Here is a 23,332-nt window from a genome sequence, read left to right on the forward strand (position 1 = left end):
CCGCTCAGCCACACTATATAGCATTGCGTACTCTGCCAGTCAGTGTGTATATTGCTGGGATCAGTAATACTCCACTCACCGTCAACCACTATATGAGCTCAACATGAGTTCCCCAGAGACCTCCGCTGTGAGCAGCACTCCCAACAACAGCAACAGCCAATGCCCCACGCAAGCTATAACATCCACCCCAGCAGCCAGTGGTCAGCAGCAGCCCTCCCCGGAGGAGAACGTTGTGTCCATCAGTCCGTCGCCAGAGCGATTAATGAGGGCTGCCATTGAGGAGATGATGGGGCCTGATGTGGAGGAGGAGGTCTGGCTCAGGCCAGCATCCCAAGTTAATGTTGAGGACGATGAGGGGTCTGTGTCTGGGGATGTTGGGGTGGCAGAGGTGGTGGGTGGGTCAGACTCAGGAGAAGAGTTGTATGATGAGGATGATGATCGGGACCATCTGTATGTGCCTCAGAGTCCGACCCCGGAAAACATGTTGTATCGTGTGTTTAGGTACTAAAATCTGCGTTCCCTCCCAGTAGTGTTGGGCGAACAGTGTTTGCCACTGTTCGTGTTCTGCAGAACATCACCCTGTTCGGGGTGACTATATAGCAGACTATATAGCATTGTGTTTAATGCCACTCTGTGTACACGGCTCAGCCACACTATATAGCATTGTGTTTACTTCCACTCTGTGTCTGCTGGGAACAGTAGTACACCGCTCACCCGCCACTGTATAGCATTGTGCTCTGTGTCACTGCTGACAATAGTGGTACACCGCTCACCCACCACTGTATAGCATTTCTGTACTGCCACTGTACTGCTGCCAGTCAGCGTGTACTTTAAGGATAAGTGAAATGAGGAAGAAATCCGGTGAAAGAGGGAGGGGCAAGGGAAGAGGTGTTTCCCCTGACGGTTCACGTACAGGCCACAGGGGAGCACCCAAGAAAACCCACTCAATACTGCCCATGTTGTCCAGGACAACAACCCTCACAGATCCAAAAGAACAGGACCAGATAATTACTTGGATGACCTCTCAAGCGTCCAGCAGTGGGTTAAGCAGCACCAGCACATCACGCACGAGGTCCGAGTCCTCAGCCAGTTAAAGTCTGGGCTTTCTTTGAAGACTGCACTGAGGATGTTACCATGGCGATTTGCAAGGTGTGCAAGACCCGCCTGAGCAGGGGGAAAAGTATTAACAACCTCTCCACCACCAGCATGAGCCGCCACATTCTATCCAAACATCCCACTCTGTGGGCAAACGCGGCAGGACAGGGTACCACCAGCAACACTGCCTCCCTTGGGTTCACCAGACTCACCACCAGACCCGCCTCAGCAGCAGCAGTAGCCCAGCCATTGCGTGGTTCACAACATTCACAAACATCAGACGATGCTGACACTGTCACTTTCCGGACTAGTGCTCTTGAGGTCTCCCAGTGTTCATCAAACACAACAACCAACAGCCCTTCGGTGTGCAGCGCTACGGTTGAGTTGTCTGTCTCTGAGATGTTTGAGCACAAGAGGAAATTGCCAGCAAATGACCCCCGGGCCGTGGCAGTAACAGCCAGCCAGCATAGCCAAGCTTCTGGCCTGCGAAATGCTGCCATATCGAGTGGTGGAGACAAACAGCTTCAAGGGCATGATGTCAGTGGCCATCCCACGTTACGTGGTTCCCAGCCGCTACCACTTTGCGCGCTCTGCAGTGCCTGAGTTGCATGAGCACGTGGTCAGCTAAATAACCCGAAGCTTGAAGAATGCCGTTGCCTGCAAGGTTCACCTCACCACTGACACCTGGACGAGTGCGTTCGGCCAGGGTCGATACATCTCCCTTACCGCGCACTGGGTGAACCTTGTGGAGCCTGGCAGCGATTCCTCACCTGCTACGGCGCGGGTGTTGCCCACGCCGCAAACAGCTGGATAACAACAGCAGCACCTACCTCTCTGACTCCTTCTCCTCCAACGCATCTCAAAGCTGTACCTCATCCGGAAATGCTAACCCAGAACCAGCAGCAGTAGGATCGTGGAAGCAGTGCAGCACAGCTGTTGGCATGCGTCAGCAAGCGTTGCTGAAGCTGATCTGCCTTGGGGATAAGCAGCACACAGGGGAGGAAATTTGGAGGGGAATAAAGGAACAGACGGATTTGTGGCTGGCACCGCTGGACCTGAAACCGGGCATGAAGCTAGACACCTGGCACGAACTGGCAATGTACGCAATAGAGGTGCTGGCTTGCCCGGCAGCCAGCGTTATGTCGGAACGCTGTTTCAGTGCTGCCGGAGGCATCATCACAGATCGGCGTATCCGCCTCTCCACAGAAAATGCAGACCGTCTGACTCAAATTAAAATGAATCAATCCTGGATTGGAAACGACTACGCAACACTCCTGGACCCCAACCAAGTAACATGACCGATGAACATCTGGGATGGTTTAGCGTTTCCGGTCCCTGTTTATTGAACCTCTCATCTGTATTACATTTATGACTGCATGGCGGCAAAAAGCATTGCTGCTATATCCGCACGCTTTTTGTCCTCATGCAAGGCCTGGGTTGTTGTGTCTCACAAAGCGTGGCCTTCTCCTCCTGCGCCTCCTCCTGTTCCATCACGTGTGCTGCTGCTGCTGCTGCTGCTGCTGGGTTACCGTTGCCGGTCCCTGTTTATGGAACCTCTTATCTTTATTACATTTATGACTACATGGCGGTACAAAGCATGCTATCCGCACGCTTTTTGTCCTCATGCAAGGCCTGGGTTGTTGTGTCTCACAAAGCGTGGCCTTCTCCTCCTGCGCCTCCTCCTGTTCCATCACGTGTGCTGCTGCTGCTGCTGCTGCTGGGTTAGCGTTGCCGCGTGGTCCCTGTTTATTGAACCTCTTATCTTTATTACATTTATGACTACATGGCGGTACAAAGCATGCTATCCGCACGCTTTTTGTCCTCATGCAAGGCCTGGGTTGTTGTGTCTCACAAAGCGTGGCCTTCTCCTCCTGCGCCTCCTCCTGTTCCATCACGTGTGCTGCTGCTGGGTTAGCGTTGCCGCGTGGTCCCTGTTTATTGAACCACTTATCTTTATTACATTTATGACTGCATGGTGGTACAAAGCATGCTATCCGCACGCTTCTTGTCCTCATGCAAGGCCTGGGTTGTTGTGTCTCAAAGCGTGGCCTTCTCCTCCTGCGCCACCCTCCTCCTGTTCCATCACGTGTGCTGCTGCTGGGTTAGCATTACCGGTCCCTTTTCCTGGAACCTCTTATATGTATTACATTTATGACTGCATGCCGACAAAAAGCATGTTACCTGTGCAAAGAAAACAGACATTTCCCGCATTTAAAAGACAGTTTTCCCTTTGAAACGTTAAAATCGATTTTCTCAAAAACTATAAGCTCTTTTTGCTAAAAAATTTTTCCTCTTGTACCCACTCCCAAGGTGCACATACCCTGTAAATTTGGGGTATGTAGCATGTAAGGAGGCTTTACAAACCACAAAAGTTCGGGTCCCCATTGACTTCCATTATGTTCGGAGTTCGGGTCGAACACCCGAACATCGCGGCCATGTTCGGCCTGTTCGGCCCGAACCCGAACATCTAGATGTTCGCCCAACACTAATCTCGCTCACCCCGCCCTTCCCATCATACCACGGTTTTGTTCAGTAGCGACATCATAGAAATCCACAAGGCGTGTCAACAACATTCTGATAGACCCTAAGGTGCTCTCTACATTAAAATACGTGCGTTTGGCTGGGTAATTACTGGAAATATCTGTATCAAAGCAGAGGCGCAGCTATGGATGGGCAAAGGGAGACACATGTCCCCGGGCGCAGCACTGTAAGGGGGTGCAGAGCATGGCCACCGCACCCCCAAGTGAGTGAGAGGCTGCTCGCTGGCTGCCCGAAGTGCCCCTGCTTCTCTCCCTCCCTCTGCAGAGAAGTGAAGAAGTGTTAACAGCAGCAGCACAAGGGGGGCACATCTGGCTAACTATAGGGGGACACATTTGGCTATCTAAACATGGGGAAGGGGGGCACTTCTGGCTCTCTAAACAGCATTTGTACATTTGGCTCCACCCATGACCACACCCACATTCTGATGCATGGCCATGCCCAATTTGTCCAGAGGGGGGCGCAAAAACTGTCTTTGTCCCTGGGCATTGAAAAGCCTAGCTACGCCTCTGGGCTTCTGTTATGTAAATCCGGGCCTTGCTGACAGAAAGGCGATATGCTTCACAAATACTCAGACTAACTGAAGTTATCTCCACCTCCAAATTTTGCTTCAGTTAATATAATATAACACATGCACTGCTTTGCAATACATTCTGCCATAAATTGTGCAGGCCCAAAAACTTTCACACAAAAAAAAAAATAACAAGTGGAACATTTTGTCGGCAAGAATGATGCACTTTGAAATATAGAGATGCAAAAATGTATGCATACAGCCCGGGGCTATTACATTACACTGGTTCCTGCATCACCTCCATTCATACAAGACTAACGTTTTGGAGAAAGCAAACAACTCTCACTACTTCAGACGACACTCCTGTCACCGCAATAAGAAAGAGAATCCTGCTGTATACCTCTACAGAGAGAGCATCTCTTCAGGAAGATCTTGGCGGTTTCTTGTCTCAGATCACAAGTGACAATAACAAGCTAGCCCTGTCTGAGATGAGGAGTTTGCTAGAATAACGGACAATGGGCCTGATTCACAAAGCGGTGCTAACAGTTAGCACCCTGGTGAAAAGCCCTTTATCACGCCTAAACTCAGTTTAGGCATGATAAGTTTAGGTGTGATAAGTTTAGGTGTGATAAGTTTAGGCATGATAAGTTTAAGCACCAACTGCGTTAGCACCGCAGTGCACAACTGATCAAAAGTTTTGCACTAGCAAAGTCTGGTGCACTTCGCATAGAGTTTAATGGCGCTGCTTTGCGTGCGGGACTTTGCACGCTATCTACACTTATCTAAACTTAGCATGCCTAAACTTATCACACCTAAACTTATCACACCTAAACTTATCACGCCTAAACTGGCTTTTCACCAGTGTGGTGCAAAGGTTATCATGCCTAAAGTCTTTTAGGTGTGATAACTGAGTTATCACCGCTTTGTGAATCAGGCCCCATGAATTCTTCAAAAACTCCTCCATAGCTGGGCAGCTCCTCTACCCTTCCGAACAGAGGTATAGCTAGACTTAATAGGCCCCCCTACAAAAATGATAGCATAGGGCCCCCTTGGTCGCCGAAACCCCATGAGGGTCATGTGATCGGGAGCCAGCGAATGGTAGCAGGGAGTGTTCAGCTATGAAGCAGTGTCTAGGCACAGGAACGTATGACAGATGCTCCACTCTACTCTGCATGGTGGGAGGAGGTGGCAGGGACATTTTTTGTGAGTGAACAGGGAGGTGTATTTAGCACACAGGGACAGCAATGGGTAATTTGCATATTTCAGTTGTGATGCATTGTGGGAGACATCTCAGAGCTCACTCCAACCTGAATTATTGCAAATACCTTCTATTTTAAGAAAGCAACATTTTTTTTTTTGCATAACATTTTAGTAAGAGGGCTTTTTGGTCCATTGAAGCCACTTACAGCACCGGATTTGTACTTTTTACCGCCCTAGGCTGCTGTCACCAGCCGCCCCCCTTCAGTATAGGTAGCGAGATTACCCCTCCCCCCTTCCTTCTAGTATAGGTGGTCTGATGACTCCCTTAATCCCTCCTTCCCCCCCCCCCACCCCCCTTTCAGTATAGGTAGCCAGCTCATCTTCACACCACAGCAGCCATCAGTGTCACTCATTTCTCCGCTCATCTCCAGTGCAGAAGCTTCCTCTTCTTTTCCTTCTCCAATGCTGCCCAAGCCCATAGCCGCCGGCCACAATGCAAACATGCACAGAGAGCAAGGTGGTTAATCTCCCTGCATTGCAGCATTTGCAAGCTTACAAATGCTGCACCAGTTTAGCATGCTTCTTTGGTGCCCTTGCTCGTGTGGTACCCTAGGCCATGGCCTAGGTGGCCTTGGCCTAAATCCGGCCCTGGCCCCTTACACACTCCAATGAGTTCTGGTTCACCATGAGCTTACTGGGTAGTCTGTAAGATCCAAATTAATAAGCAAATTTTCTTTTGCATTAATTACCAGTCTAGTACCCATTCAATAATACACTAAATCCATCATATACCATCTATTATGTTGTCTTATTGTATAGAACAGAGTTCCCCAACCCTGTCCTCAAGGCCCACCAACAATACATGTTTTGCAGAAACCCACAAACATGCACAGGTGGGGTAATTAGTGTTGCAGCAGAGCTGATTAACTACCTCTGGCCTTCAGGACGGGATTGGGGAACACTGGTATAGAAAACTCTTATGAAATGTATCCCTTTGAGCCACTTTGAGCCATGATGGGGCGGGGTGAGCTCCCAATCTTAAAGAGGAACTGTAACGACAAAACGGCCCCTGGGGGGTACTCACCTCGGGTGGGGGAAGCCTCCGGATCCTAATGAGGCTTCCCACGCCGTCCTCCATCCGTCAGGGGTCTCGCTGCAGCCCTCCGTGCAGCGGTGACGTAATATTTACCTTCCTGGCTCCTGCGCAGGTGCACTGATGGCTGTCGGCGCCGAAGGAGGCGGAAATACCCGATCGCAATCGGGTCTGCTCTACTGCGCAGGCGCAAGTTTCCGGCGCCTGCGCAGTAGAGCGGACCCGACGGAGATCGGGTATTTCCGTCTATTTCCGTGCCGAAAGTCGCCACAGCGCCCCCGCTGGAGCCAGCAAAGGTAAATATTGAACTGACAGTCGGCACAGTCGCCGGCTGTTCGGAGGGCTGCAGCGAGACCCCCGTGGGACAGAGGACGGCGTGGGAAGCCTCATTAGGATCCGGAGGCTTCCCCCACCCGAGGTGAGTACCCCCCAGGGGATCTTTTTAATGTTACAGAGTCTCTTTAAAATAAATAAAGGGACAGCAAGAGCCAAATATAGTGTAGTATGTACTGGTAATATGGGATGAAGTTGATAGAGTAAATACAAATATACTCACAAAGCAGGGTTACCTCAAATGCAACCACTGCATAGACAGGTGGGGAGATTAGACCTGACCCCACTCAGGATTAAGAAGTCACTCTCCATAGATTAGAAAAAAAGGGGATGACACCCCTTCACCAAGGGTGCGCCAGAAGAATACAAATCTCTAAAAAGTTTTACATTTGTGGAGGCAGTGGTGGACTTGCCTCCTCCAAACAGACACAAGATATGCCAACAAAGTTTAGCAGAACAAATTTATTTACATACTTCAGGGGAAAATGCAACGCGTTTTCGTACGTTTCACAGGCATGACCCTGCTTCATCAGAAAATAGGTAGGAGTAGGTACAGTGCAGGTCTGTAGCTGGGCCAAGCACTGATCTTGGGATTTGCCTTGCTATCAACGGGAACAAATGGCTCCGCTCCCCCAGGCTTCCCCCCCATAATAGGTTTAGTAATGGATGGATACATTTAGAGTAAGGTGGGGTTTATGGCATATGATTCTTAGAAGATTATTCTAAGAATGATATGCAATAACAGCCTCCTCTTTCACATGTAGCAACCCCTATTTTCCCCCCAGGTGCCCATTTAGGCTGCTGCCGCTCAAGGCCCTGGCCTCTGTGGCCTTTCTAAAAACCCAGCCCTGCTGGCAACTTTAAAATGAGTCAAAAATAAAGATACTGAATATTAGCAGAGCTCATGTGTAAATCACATCCACACGTACTTATAGGACCACTATCACAAGAAGTTTTAAAATGTAAAATAAATGTAACCACATGCATATAAAAAGTGCATTTCTTCTAGAAAAAAATGAGCCATAAACGACTTTTCTCATATGTTGCTGCTACTTACAGTAAGCCCATATTTTCCGCCGTAAAAGACGCACTTTTTCTCCCCAAAAAAATAGGGAGAAAAAGTCCCTGCATCTTAGACGGCAAAGGCAGGGAATCCCCGACTTCCGAATGCCCGCCGATACGAACCGCCGCCACTTCCGGGATTCCCTGCCTGTGTGCGTCCTTCTGTCTCCCCCATGCCCCATCCACCAAGTTGTCTGCGAACCTCACCCCGGGTGTTTAGTGGCAGCTGCCTACCTCTTCCGTCATGCCCGCGGGAACTGCAGACCTCTGTCTTCTATGTGCGGCTTCCTCTAGTGCCGGGCTTCTAATGACGCGTCATCAATGACTAGAGGAAGCCGCACATAGAAGACAGAGGTCTGCAGTCCCTGCGAGCATGACGGAAGAGGTAAGCAGCTGCCGCTAAACACCCAAGGGGGGGGGGCAGACAACACGCGGTGGGAGCCGTGCACACAACGAGGACCAGACAACACATGGGGGGGGCACATAGCGGAGATATGGTGGAGGAGACATGAGGGAGACAGGAGGACGCACACAGGCATGGTGGGGGACACAGGACAATGCATGGGGGAGACATGAGGGGGACTGGAAGACACATGGGGATGACAGTAGGACGCATGGGAATACCACAGTAGGCATGGGGAGACTAAAGGAGGCATGGGGAGACAGGAGGAAACATGGGGGAGACAGGAGGAAACATGATGGAGACTGGAGGACGCATGGGGGGGAGACAGGAGGACACATAGGGGACACAGGAGGATATCTGTTGAGGGATAACATGTACAAGATGCTCCTGGAATATGGACGTACCAGGTTTTAATATATATATTTTTTTCTCATGCATTTCCCCGTCTAAACCTAGGTGCTTCTTATATTCCGGAGCGTCGTATACGGCGTAAAATACTGTAGTAGAAATCTGACAGAACCAACAGGCTTTGGAGTAGACCATCTCCTCATTGGGGGTTCTAAGTGTGCCCATACATGGTACAATTTTTAATTTTTTTTCGATTAGATAATTTAGTTCGATTATTCTGTTAGATCGAATATAAAGATTTTTCCAGCATGTCGATCAGATTTTTCTAGAAAAAAACGGGATAATCATTCAAATTTCTTCATCGAAAAAAAATATTTTCAACTTTCATTAGATTCGAACATTTAGATTGAATAAACGGGACAATCGAACATTTTTATCGTATGGTGTATGGGCACCATAAGGGTTTTCTTTATTTATGACTGATTTTACTCTGGAAGAAATGTATTACTTATTTTTATGTTTTAAACGTGTTTTTAAATTTAACGATTTTTGTGATAGTGTTCCTTTAAAAGAGAATAGCGATGCCACTTGTTTCTGCAATCACTGGTTTTAAAAGCTTTAAAACACCATTAAAATCCTCAAATAGGACTGACTACCATTCTTCTCTGCTTCTGACAGCCCCATTCATATTAGTAAAGGCAAAATCGGATTGCTTTTACATAAAAGCGACTTGTGTTTTAGCCGTACTGGTCTTTCAAGGCTCCTCTTGAAACAATTGAAACATCAGTGGCACACAGCTCATTGGCTGCTCAGAATTCCGCAGCTGTGCAGCCGCAGAACTTTCCTGAGCGTTCAGCTAAAACTTTCCCCGTTTCTTGGTGACTTTGGGAATTTGCTTGGTGATAAATGCTTTGCTTGCTTCGTGCTAAATGAATTCAAGCAATGACCATGAGATTTCTCGGTCGGAAACGGAAAAGTCATTTGTTACTTTCCAGGCAAGAAATGAATAATCTATAGCTGATTTGGCTTCAGAGGCCATTCTGTGCGAAGCGCTTAAGTCAAATCCACAATTAATAAATGTACTTAGGAGAATCGTTATTAACTGCTTCAATGCTGGGGAAAATGTGTTGATGGAAAATATATTCACCCATGAGACACAAAGAAATAAAGGGTTGGTGAGCGCATATGTATGTCCCATGAGCCCGAGCATACACTGCACGCCAACACTCTTCAATACTTCAAAGGGCACTTAAAGGGCACCTGAAGTGAGAGGTATATGGGGGCTGCCATATTTATTTCCTTTTTATTTAACATTTATTTTCTGCACTATCCCCATTGATGAAACGCTGCATCCCTGCGGCAGATCGCTGTATTTAAACCCCCCAAATCCCGGGGCAGATATCCATAACTTTCAAAGTCATGGATTTTGCTGCCCGGGGAGGCAGAGCTTAGCGCTGTAGCTCTGCCTCCATTAGCATCAATCCCTGCTGATCTCCGCCTCTCCCCGCCCCTCTCAGTCTTCTACGCCTCTCCCCGCCCCTCTCAGTGAAAGAAGACTGAGAGGGGCAGGGAGAGGCGGCGTTCAGCGGGTATTGACGCGAGTAGACGCAGAGCTACAGCCCTAAGCTCTGCCTCTACCAGGAAGCGATCCCAGCATTTTTCCCCCGGGGATTTGGGGGGTTAATTACAGCGTTCTGCCATGGGGATGCAGAGTTTTAGCTATGGTGATCGTGCAGAAGATAAATGTCAAATAAAAAGAGCAATTTTATAAGGCTTCAGACTCAGCAATCTAAAGTGAAAATAAACTAATGATATAATGATTTGTATGTGTAGTACATGTAAGAAATAAAACATTAGGATCAGAGATATGAGTCTAAAGGTGGCCCCTAATGATCCGATCTTTTTCATCCAATCTTACCATTTATATGTAATATAAGGTAACTGCCTGAAGTTCATTCAGTATATTCACTCAATTTACCCTTATACTACATAGATTTGGTAAGATTGGATGACAAAGATTGGATCATTAGTGGCCACCATTATATTGTTTCCAGTACAGGAAGAGTTAAGAAACTCCAGTTGTTTTCTATGCAAAAGAGCCTATCTGAGCTCCTCAACTTTCAAAGTTGCAGAGAGCTCTGTCTTCTGAAGCTTATTATCTCAAGTGTCTGTCACTGTATTTGTTCAAAAAGGTCATTAGCCTGCTCTGTTAAATCTTTTACAATGCTGAGTAATGTGTAAATTGCAAACATTAGAGAATGATGCAATGTTATAAAAGAAAACTATATAACTGAAAATAAAAATATGAGACTATTTTCTTTGCTTCTACTAATGTTCTATTAATTATCCATACTACACATGCAATTCATTATATCATAATTTTGTTTTAGCTTCAGTATCACTTTAAACAATACCAGTTGCCTGGCAGCCCTGCTGAGCCTCAGTCTCTAATACTATTTGCCATATAGTCACAGTGTTTGAGCTGCATGCTCATTCTGGGAAGTATGCAATTGGCATTGTTTATTAGAGAACTAATAAAAAATGCACGCCCATCAAATAACGCAGGTGCTATGCCAATGGGCACGTGCCGCGGAACTGCGTGCGCACACAGCCAAATGTACCCGCCCATGACCGTTGCCCATAGTCTGCCCGCGTACCGTCCATGAGCACCAGGCACAACAAACGCACAGACACTGGGACACAGGAGGACGCAGGGACAGGAAATTATATAAGATGGAGATAGAAGCCTCCATACTACTCACACTTCAGGTTCCCTTCAAAGTGTATGGACAGCCTCCATGTTTTTGTTCACATCTGCTCCTCTACCACTTGCAGACAATAACCAGTTCGGCCTATTTGGACGAACTTACTCGTCTAGATAGGCTCTGCCGCTAGCCCCCCGAATATAATTCCCATTCACCGATCTAAGTCCCCCGGAGAAACACCAACGCTTTCTATTCAGAGAGTGCGGTATTTCTGCCCCCAGGAAACATCACCTTCTTCTTTTTAGTTCCTGGATGCGAGATCCGTCGCATCCAGGACTTTTTTGACTAGTAAACTGCACCCACATACATTTTTTATTAAACAATTATGTTATGTTACCTGTAAAATTAGCTGTTATCCTCCCACACCAAAAATTACCCAAATGCATTTCTTATAAAAAAAAAAAAAAACATGCAATAAAAAACAAACAAAAACAACATAAATAGTTATCGAAGGGTCTGAACTTTTTAAATATGCATGTCAAGAAAGTATGTTATTATATTATTTTAAATTATAAGCTTATAAATAGTGATGGACACAAATTGAAAAAATGCACCTTTATTTCTAAATAAAATATCGGCGCCACAAATTGTGATAGGGACATCATTTAAACGGTGTAATAACCGGGACAGATGGGCAAATAAAATACATGAGTTTTAATTACGGTAGTGTATATTAATTTCAAACTATAATGGCCAAAAACTGAGAAATAATGATTTTTTTCATTTCTTTCTTAATCTTCCTGTTAAATTGGATTTAGAAAAAAATAATTCTTAGCAAAATGTACTACCCAAAGAAAGCCTAATTAGTGGCGGAAAAAACAAGATACAGATCAATTAATTGTGATAAGTAGCAATAAAGTTATTGCCGAATGAATGAGAGGTGAATGTTGCTCGGATGCATGAGGTTTTCGACACTGTGGGGCTGAACCGGTTAAAGAAGAACTTTAGCAAAAAGGGGGGAAAAATAAATCAATCAAAAGTGAGAAGTTAAAAAATAGAAGAGAGATCAAAAAATGATTGAAATTCTCTGTGTAATCTGTTCATGTTGTTTAACCTACAATCATGCTGCAAGTCATCATCTTTACTACTGGCAGACAGGAAAAAAAACAGACAGCACCAACTGCCATTATCTGTAACCACACCTCATAATAATGTGATAGGCTAAAAGGCTGTTTTTTTTATAGATATACATATGCACAGAGGGAGACACTGGAGGCTGGTCAGTTGGAAACAGCTATTATTTTCCAGAATGCAACTAGGTATGCAGGACCTAGGTCCTGACATCACACTGTGGGAGGGGTTTCACCACAATATCAGCCATACAAATGTCCCTGATGATCTATTTGAGGAAAGGTAAAGATTTCTCAGAGGAAAAGGGGGTATCAGCTACTGATTGGGATGAAGTTCAATTCTTAGTTACAGTTCCTCTTTAAAGAAGTGTACCTACAGTTTGACTTTTAAAAAGCAAAATAATTAAAAAGCAAAAAGAAAATAATTAATTTTGGTTACTGCGATTTTATGATACTATTTTCACAAAAGGTTACAATTTTACATAGAATTTTTGCATATAATTTCCTTATTCATGTCCTTTGAGCAATGCTATGTAGAGACTTTTCACTAATTATGTGCGAAGGACATGAATAAGCAAAGGACATGAACCGTTTGTGATGTACACTAATGTATTTTCACAGAATTCATGTATTTCAGAATTCCAACTTGAAACTGTGAAGAACTGCGAAAGTCAGAATTGAGGATTCCGTATAATCCATTCACTCATCAATGCCCCGGTGGGCTTAAGTTACATAGCCCATTGGGGCATTGCGGCTGGCATTATCTCCTACCTGTAGTTTCCCAGGTACACACCATCTGGGTTCAGCATAGGTGCGATTTTGAACACGAGATGATCTCGGAGAACTTTGGCGATGGGATGCTGACTGGCCAGGAAGTCGATGATGCCTGTGTGAATTAAATAAGAACAGTTTAAGGTAAAAACAAGAGGTAAACAACGGCAAAAGTACTAAGAAGAAAGAAGAAGAAAGAAAGAACAAAATGGGTCTGATCCAATTCACTTTTTCTCCTAAGTTTTCTACTAGGTAATATTTTCACATCTTCAATAAAATGCCATTTAAGCCACCAGCAAGCCAGTAAATACTTAGAATAATTCTGCCAGTCATTTTTCACCAACTTTTTGGTCCTTTTTAAATTGCAGAGCGCTGAATAAATCGTCAATGAAATGAAAACTGAAAAAAAGCTACATTATATCTAGCGGTACTGACTAGACTGACTAAAAAGTAATCATAATATGGACAGCATTTCAGCAGAAAATAATCGTAACGTGGGCAGCATTTAACCAGAAATTAATGCAACTGCAAAAAAAATAATTTACTCACCTGACAGAAATCTCCTCTCCCGGCCGCCCTCTGGCGCTCAAATAGTCTCCAGTGCAGGGCTTCAGACGCCATCTTCCCGAAGCCCTGCTCTGCCTCCCAGAAGACTCCCGCAGGCTGAGTGAGCTGCGGGTTGCTGGGAAAAAACTGGCAGGGCATGTGGTGTCAGACATCCTGTCAGCTCCCTGCCACCAGTAAGATGGCGTAATCCGTAAGGCTCTACACCATCTGCATAAAATTGTTACTTTATTAACAAATGTTAAAAACAGCATAGTAAGCATGTGCATCTGACGTGACGCACAGTGTTTTAAACACTCTGTTCTATCTCAAACTGCCACAAAGAACACGCTGCTGAAGTCCATCTAGCAGGGCTGGGCCCAGGCAGAGGCGAGAGAGGCTCCAGTCTCAAGGGACAGTGTAGAAGGGGGCGCACAACTCACTCAGCTTTCATTCCCCTATTGTGCTTGAAGCCGGGAGAAATAAGGGGATACATGGCAGTGACTGCAAACCACATAACTAGAGATGAAGGTGTTGGGGTCCCTGGGGCGCCTCTTAGTCTAATAGCAATTAGTGTGTGACAGCTGGTGTGGGAGGGATGGAAGGGCGCACTTTGGTGTCTCAGCCTTGGGTGCTGGAGGACCTTGTCCAATTCTGACAACAACAACCTGAATCTGAACAACAACACTACTTCCAATCACTCAAAAGCGAAAAATAATCTGTTCTAGGTAATGTGTGAAGCATACCGCTAATTGACCTAAAACTTATTTATCCATCTTGTGTTGCTCAATCAATCCAGGCTGCAAGGCACTTAGTGTGTCATCAGCTCTGCACAAATCACCGCTCATCATTACGGCAAGGTTGGGAATTTGGCAGCTGCCGTTACCTCTATAATATCATTTTTACAAAAACAGACCAGGAGAAGCAGCAGATGCCCTGATTTATTACTAGCTCCTTGTATTAAAATAACAGTTTGCTGGTAAACAGGAAGGGTAATGATGCCAGTCACCCTCGTTAGAGGCTAATAATAGCTTAATTTGTCCACTAATTGACCTTTGATACCGACGAGGCGTTGTAGTGTGTATCAGGGCAAGAGATAAACAAGACCACGATTATGTTACCTTGGAGAATGTCTCTGGCAAATAGAAGGTAGTTAGCGTAATACATTATCTGCTCACAGATGAGCGGATTAATTGGTCTGCCAATTAGGTGGAGACTGGGGAAAAACAGGGCAGACTGAGCTGTAATGTGTTGTGTACACTGCAGACCACCTCAAGCCATTCATCCTAAGTCATCAGCGTCTTCAGTCAAAGCGGAAAGTCATCTAGTGTCAATTACGGACTGAACTCGCCACTGAGCCAACGTAGATCATTCCAAGGAAGCTGAAGATATCCTCAACACTGAATGTCCATGTTAAGCAGAAATGTACCAAATCCTCAGCCTCGATCTTGTGGAACATGTTGGAAACTACAAACTCTGGTCTTCTTAGTTATACTTCTCGAAAGTCTTTCAGTCCACCGTGAGGTGGATAAGTAGATTACAGAGCCTGCCAGAGCTACAGGATCATCCACAATGTAAATTTGGGCAGATGCTTAAGACCTGGAGAGAGACCAGGGGCCTGTTGAATGCTAGCCCCCACTAAATCTTAATAAAAAAGCCAAAGAAAGAAGTTTTGAATCAGGATGATGCCATTTATTGGCTAACTTAGAAGAAAATGAGTACTGTATATACTCACATATAAGCCGACCCGCTTATAAGTCGAGGTACCTACTTTTCCCTCAGAAACCAGGAAGAAGTGATTGACTAGTGTATAAGCCCTCTCCTCAGTATAGTCCCCCCCCCCACAGTAGCCAGATGTGCCCCCAGTACAAGTAATTCCTTCTCCCCATAGCCAGATGTACCACAAGGATGATACAGCTGTGTCTTAAGACGCCACTACATGGCGTCATAGATATGAGAAGCAGCGATTGCTACATAGGAAGAAGCCCTGATCATTGCACCGCTGACATGTTGCTTGCATGCTCCACTCCACAAGCCAGGGGACACAGGTAGTCTTAAACAGCGCACTCTGCACACCATGTTGCAGGGGATGGAAGGCAGGGACACAGCAGGGAGCTAGCTGATAAGAGCAGGATCACTAGTGCACAATCCTTACACTCCTCTGCCAGTAACAAAACCTGCTCCAGAAACTGTTCTGCTCCACTGACTCGCATATAAGCCGTGGGGGTAACTTTTCAGCACATTTTTTGTGCTGAAAAATTAGGCTTATACGCGAGTATATACAGTAAGCTTTCGGCTATGAAGCCTTCCTCCAATTCCTGCATACTGACATCATTTAGAGCATACAGCTTATATACATTGGATATACCAACAAGGAGGCCTTGTTAGTATGACAATCAGTGCTGTGCTCCTCCCACTGCTGGAGTAATGCGGTGCCTGCGCAAAAGCACGAGTAACTCTGGCTTACTGCACAGGCACCGCCAATACTTGAGCAGGAGGAGGAGCACAGCGCCGATTGTCATACCAACAGGCCCTTATCAGCAGCGAGGACCAGAGTGCATGACATTGAAAAACTGTGAAGGATTGCGGAATAGCCGCCGCGTGCTCTGACGGCATGGCGGCTACTTCCGCCTCCACTCCGGCGGTTTACGTGCGGCAACATGTGTCTGATGTAGTACAGCCTTCCTGTGCACATAGGCTGAGGAATACACGCGCGCGCGTGGAGAGACAGAAGCTTTATGGGAAGCAGAGAGGGATCAGCTTTATTACTTTAGCCCGCCTCCAGGGTGTAGAGAGCTAGTATCTCTCATCCAGTTAGGGCAAGACTGTTCATATTAGCAGCAGGGCATCCTGCAACCAAGCCTAGGCCCCTCTCCTAGGGAGCCTTTACGCTATAGGGATTCACCCACAGTCTAGGGTGAATTCCTTTCTTCTTCTACCTCCAGCTCCTCTGGTGGTCCTTACTCAAAGTGGTACTGTTACACCCAACACTCATATCTCAGGTGTCCAGAGGTTAGACATACCTGGATTATTGGTGATTCTGCAGATCATCCATAATCTGATGTATATCTGCATTACTGGTGATTCTGCAAATCACCAATAATCATATTCTCTCTCTGCGTGTTGACACCAATCGTTACAGAACGGCAGACCCAAACAATATGGACGCACTTGACAGTCGTCTGCTTGCACTCACCACCTCGGTGGAGAATTGCATCAGTGTGCTGGATAGTCATTAGACCCAGATCAATGCCTTGTCTGGGTCTATACAAGCCCTTCAGACGACTGTTAATGCAGTGTGATCCCCTCTTGTTACAGACTTGCGTATGCCTGTGCCCGAGAAGTTTTCTGGTCATAGAACTGACTTTCGGAACTTTAAAAGTCGAGTGTTATCTTACTTTGAGTTAAGACCTAATGCTTCAGGTACTGTCGCACAGAGAATTATCTTTATTAAGACACTGTTGACTGGGGATTCCCAGACCTGGGCATATGGTCTTCAACCAGGGGATGGGGCCCTGACCTCTGTGGAGGAATTTTTCAAAGCTATGGCTAAAATTTACGATGATCCGGACTTTGCTTCGACCGCTGAACGGAAGCTCAAGATGTTGCGGCAAGGCAAGGATTCGGTAGAGGCTTATGCAGCTGAGTTCAGGAAGTGGGCAGTGTCAGCTAGATGGGGCTCATTTGCGTTCTTAGATTGTTTCTTGTCAAGTTTATCAGATGCAGTGTCTAATCTGATGTTGGGATATCCTGAGCCAAAAACTATTGATGAGGCCATTTCCCTAGCGATCAGAGTGGACCATCGCCTACGGTATCAGGGACAAAGTCGGGGCAGGAATAGTGTGAGATACATTTCCTATACTTCCTCTCCACCTACGTTACCTCCCCCTGAACCCATGTAGATTGGTCGGTCAAAATTGTCCCGGGTCGAGCAGAGTCGTAGAGTAGCTGAACAGCTGTGCTTGTACTGTGCAGAAGAGGGTCATAAAGCACAGAACTGTCCCAAACAGTCAGGAAACGCTGCCGCCTAGGAGTAGTCAGAGGTAATACCCTAGGCGCGCAGAATTTACCTCTCAAAGATGATCGCTTGCTCCTCCCATGTGCCAATTTCATGGGAGGACCAGACAGTTTCTACTGAGGCCTTTCTCGACTCTGGCTCGGCCGCCAATTTTATTGACTATGATTTTGCTAGAAAGTTGGGAATTCCTATTGTCCCATTAAGTCATAAGGTGTTAGTTACTGCGGTGGATGACTCTCCTCTGCAGAGTAAATACCCTCTGTCTCAGACTCCGGAGTTGGGGGTCACCATAGGGGTTTTACATAGAGAGAGTCTGCAGTTTTTTGTGTTACGAATGGCAACTTCCACTATTATCCTTGGTCTGCCATGGTTACGACTTCACGCCCCTCATATTGATTGGGGTTCTGGTCAGCTAACGAGCTGGTCTACCCGCTGCTATCATCATTGTTTGGCGAAGGTAACCATAGGTAACACCAGAATTCAGGTGGAAGGATTGCCAGAGCAGTATAAAGATTTTGCTGATGTCTTGTGTCCTAAGTCAGCAGACAGACTACCTCACGACCGTCCTTTTGATTGTCCGATTGATTTAAGATCTGGTTGTATGCCTCCTAGGGGTCACCTTTATAACTTGTCCGGGCCAGAGAAATTGGCAATGCAGGAGTACATCAAAGAAAATTTAGCTAAGGGATTTATCCGCCCCTCTCGGTCACCCACGGGCGCTGGGTTCTTTTTTGTTAAACAAAAAGATGGAGGCCTCCGTCCCTGCATTGACTATTGGGGTCTAAATAAGATCACTGTGAAAAATTGTTACCCACTCCCTCTAGATGACGATTTGTTCTCCCAGATCACCAACGCTAAAATTTTCTCGAAATTGGACTTGCGGGGTGCATACAACTAGTGTTGGGCGAACAGAGTTCGCCACTGTTCGGGTTCTGCAGAACATCACCCTGTTCAGGTGATGTTCGAGTTCGGCCGAACACCTGATGGTGTTCGGCCAAACTGTTCGGCCATATGGCCGAACTAAGAGCGCATGGCCGAACGTTACCCGAACGTTCGGCTAGCGCTGTGATTGGCCGAACGGGTCACGTGTAGTGTTGGGCGAACATCTAGATGTTCGGGTTCGGGCCGAACTCCGAACATAATGGAAGTCAATGGGGACCTGAACTTTCGTGCTTTGTAAAGCCTCCTTATATGCTACATACCCCAAATTTACAGGGTATGTGCACCTTGGGAGTGGGTACAAGAGGAAAACATTTTTAGCAAAAAGAGCTTATAGTTTTTGAGAAAATCGATTTTAAAGTTTCAAAGGGAAAACTGTCTTTTAAATGCGGGAAATGTCTGTTTTCTTTGCACAGGTAACATGCTTTTTGTCGGCATGCAGTCATAAATGTAATACATATAAGAGGTTTCAGGAAAAGGGACCGGTAACGCTAACCCAGCAGCAGCACACGTGATGGAACAGGAGGAGGGTGGCGCAGGAGGAGAAGGCCACGCTTTGAGACACAACAACCCAGGCCTTGCATGAGGACAAGAAGCGTGCGGATAGCAATTTGCATTTTGTCGCCATGCAGTCATAAATGTAATACAGATGAGAGGTTCAATAAACAGGGACCGGAAACGCTAACCCATCACAGATGTTCATTGTTCATGTTACTTGGTTGGGGTCCGGGAGTGTTGCGTAGTCGTTTCCAATCCAGGATTGATTCATTTTAATTTGAGTCAGACGGTCTGCATTTTCTGTGGAGAGGCGGATACGCCGCCGATCTGTGACGATGCCTCCGGCAGCACTGAAACAGCGTTCCGACATAACGCTGGCTGCCGGGCAAGCCAGCACCTCTATTGCGTACATTGCCAGTTTGTGCCAGGTGTCTAGCTTCGATACCCAATAGTTGAAGGGTGCAGATGGATTGTTCAACACAGCTATGCCATCTGACATGTAGTCCTTGACCATCTTCTCCAGGCGATCGGTGTTGGAGGTGGATCTGCACGCTTGCTGCTCTGTGTGCTGCTGCATGGGTGTCAGAAAATTTTCCCACTCCAAGGACACTGCCGATACCATTCGCTTTTGGGCACTAGCTGCGGCTTGTGTTGTTTGCTGCCCTCCTGGTCGTCCTGGGTTTGCGGAAGTCAGTCTGTCGGCGTACAACTGGCTAGAGGAGGGGGAGGATGTCAATCTCCTCTCTAAAGTCTCCACAAGGGCTTGCTGGTATTCTTCCATTTTGACCTGTCTGGCTCTTTCTTCAAGCAGTTTTGGAACATTGTGTTTGTACCGTGGATCCAGAAGGGTATAAACCCAGTAATTGGTGATGTCCAGAATGCGCACAATGCGTGGGTCGCGTTCAATGCAGTCCTAGGCCGAAGAGGTCATAGCCTAGGGTCACAAAAACCTGTTTATTTGGGCAATTTCAATGGTGGCGAGTCTGACGTACATAAATCGCAGCAATGGCCGTTAGCAACATCTGAATCTCACGAAATGTCTCATGCAGGTAGAAGAAATATTGTTAGACTTGGGCTCCAAAGATGGGTTCCCTACATCTCTGCAAACCAGAGTTACAGGGCTCCAAATTTGGTAAAATCCCCCATAGGCTTTCATTGGGCCTCCTATTTACAGTTCCAAAATCTCACATCTTTTCAAAGGGCAATTACTCAGCAGTGGCAAATTTTCTAGCATTGAAGAGGTCATAGCCTAGGGTCACAAAAACCTGTTTATTTGGGCTATTTCAATGGTAGTGATGGTGACGTACATAAATCTCAGTCATGGCCGTTAGCAACGTCTGAATCTCACGAAATGTCTCATGCAGGTAGAAGACATATTGTTAGACTTGGATTCCAAAGATGGGGTCCCTACATCTCTGCAAACCAGAGTTACAGGGGTCCAAAATTGGTAAAATCCCCCATAGGATTTTATTGCCTCCCTATTTCACTTTCCAAAATCTCACATCTTTTCAAAGGGCAATGGCTCAGCAGTACCAAATTTTCTAGCATTGTAGGGACCCTTAGGGGGAACATGACTGGTGAGTTTCGGGCCCCTAGGCTGAAGAGGTCATAGCCTAGGGTCACAAAAACCTGTTTATTTGGGCTATTTCAATGGTAGTGATGGTGACGTACATAAATCTCAGCCATGGCCGTTAGCAACGTCTGAATTTCACGAAATGTCTCATGCAGGTAGAAGACATATTGTTAGACTTGGATTCCAAAGATGGGGTCCCTACATCTCTGCAAACCAGAGTTACAGGGCTCCAAAATTGGTAAAATCCCCCATAGGCTTTCATTGGGCCTCCTATTTACCGTTCCAAAATCTCACACCATTTCAAAGGGCAATGGCTCAGCAGTGGCAAAACTCACCAGTCATGATCCCCCTAAGGGTCCCTACAATGCTAGAAAATTTGGTACTGCTGAGCCATTGCCTTTTGAAAAGATGTGAGATTTTGGAAAGTGAAATAGGGAGGCAATGAAAGCCTATGGGGGATTTTACCAATTTTGGAGCCCTGTAACTCTGGTTTGCAGAGATGTAGGGACCCCATCTTTGGAATCCAAGTCTAACAATATGTCTTCTACCTGCATGAGACATTTCGTGAAATTCAGACGTTGCTAACGGCCATGGCTGAGATTTATGTACGTCACCATCACTACCATTGAAATAGCCCAAATAAACAGGTTTTTGTGACCCTAGGCTATGACCTCTTCGGCCTAGGGGCCCGAAACTCACCAGTCATGTTCCCCCTAAGGGTCCCTACAATGCTAGAAAATTTGCCACTGCTGAGTTATTGCCCTTTGAAAAGATGTGAGATTTTGGAACTGTAAATAGGAGGCCCAATGAAAGCCTATGGGGGATTTTACCAAATTTGGAGCCCTGTAACTCTGGTTTGCAGAGATGTAGGGAACCCATCTTTGGAGCCCAAGTCTAACAATATTTCTTCTACCTGCATGAGACATTTCGTGAGATTCAGATGTTGCTAACGGCCATTGCTGCGATTTATGTACGTCAGACTCGCCACCATTGAAATTGCCAAAATAAACAGGTTTTTGTGACCCTAGACTATGACCTCTTCGGCCTAGGACTGCATTGAACGCGACACACGCATTGTGCGCATTCTGGACAACACCAATTACTGGGTTTATACCCTTCTGGATCCACGGTACAAACACAATGTTCCAAAACTGCTTGAAGAAAGAGCCAGACAGGTCAAAATGGAAGAATACCAGCAGGCCCTTGTGGAGACTTTAGAGAGGAGATTGACATCCTCCCCCTCCTCTAGCCAGTTGTACGCCGACAGACTGACTTCCGCAAACCCAGGACGACCAGGAGGGCAGCAAACAACACAAGCCGCAGCTAGTGCCCAAAAGCGAATGGCAGTGTCCTTGGAGTGGGAAAATTTTCTGACACCCATGCAGCAGCACACAGAACAGCAAGCGTGCAGATCCACCTCCAACACCGATCGCCTGGAGAAGATGGTCAAGGACTACATGTCAGATGGCATAGCTGTGTTGAACAATCCATCTGCACCTTTCAACTATTGGGTATCGAAGCTAGACACCTGGCACAAACTGGCAATGTATGCAATAGAGGTGCTGGCTTGCCCGGCAGCCAGCGTTATGTCGGAACGCTGTTTCAGTGCTGCCGGAGGCATCGTCACAGATCGGCGGCGTATCCGCCTCTCCACAGAAAATGCAGACCGTCTGACTCAAATTAAAATGAATCAATCCTGGATTGGAAACGACTACGCAACACTCCCGGACCCCAACCAAGTAACATGAACAATGAACATCTGTGATGGGTTAGCGTTTCCGGTCCCTGTTTATTGAACCTCTCATCTGTATTACATTTATGACTGCATGGCGACAAAATGCAAATTGCTATCCGCACGCTTCTTGTCCTCATGCAAGGCCTGGGTTGTTGTGTCTCAAAGCGTGGCCTTCTCCTCCTGCGCCACCCTCCTCCTGTTCCATCACGTGTGCTGCTGCTGAGTTAGCGTTACTGGTCCCTTTTCCTGGAACCTCTTATATGTATTACATTTATGACTGCATGCCGACAAAAAGCATGTTACCTGTGCAAAGAAAACAGACATTTCCCGCATTTAAAAGACAGTTTTCCCTTTGAAACTTTAAAATCGATTTTCTCAAAAACTATAAGCTCTTTTTGCTAATTTTTTTTCCTCTTGTACCCACTCCCAAGGTGCACATACCCTGCAAATTTAAGGTATGTAGCATGTAAGGAAGCTTTACAAAGCACAAAAGTACGGGTCCCCATTGACTTCCATTATGTTCGGAGTTCGGGTCGAACACCCGAACATCGTGGCGATGTTCGGCGAACGTTCGCGAACCCGAACATCTAGGTGTTCGCCCAACACTACATACAACCTGGTGCGCATCAGGGACGGTGACGAGTGGAAGACAGCCTTTAATACACCCGATGGGCATTACGAGTACTTAGTGATGCCCTTCGGGTTGTGCAACACCCCGGCCGTCTTCCAGGAGCTGATTAACGAAGTTTTCAGACCAATTGTGGGTAAATTTGCATTAGTATATCTTGATGATATACTAGTCTTTTCAGCCACTCTTTCCGACCATCGGAGACATGT

At 46.4% G+C, this 23,332-nt stretch overlaps 1 protein-coding gene across 8 annotated transcripts in view; it reads right to left on the reverse strand.

Moving 5' to 3' along the window:
• Positions 1-23,332, reverse strand: part of AGBL4 (AGBL carboxypeptidase 4) — a 2,106,705-nt gene that overhangs the window by 396,828 nt on the left and 1,686,545 nt on the right. For all 8 annotated transcript variants that reach the window (XM_068239049.1, XM_068239042.1, XM_068239046.1 and 5 more), the window contains one exon: positions 13,190-13,304. In XM_068239049.1, the coding sequence (XP_068095150.1) occupies positions 13,190-13,304 (115 nt within the window). The remainder of the gene's footprint in view (positions 1-13,189; positions 13,305-23,332) is intronic.

This window comes from Hyperolius riggenbachi, chromosome 6 (genome assembly GCF_040937935.1).
Source record: "Hyperolius riggenbachi isolate aHypRig1 chromosome 6, aHypRig1.pri, whole genome shotgun sequence".
Lineage (NCBI taxonomy): Eukaryota > Metazoa > Chordata > Amphibia > Anura > Hyperoliidae > Hyperolius > Hyperolius riggenbachi.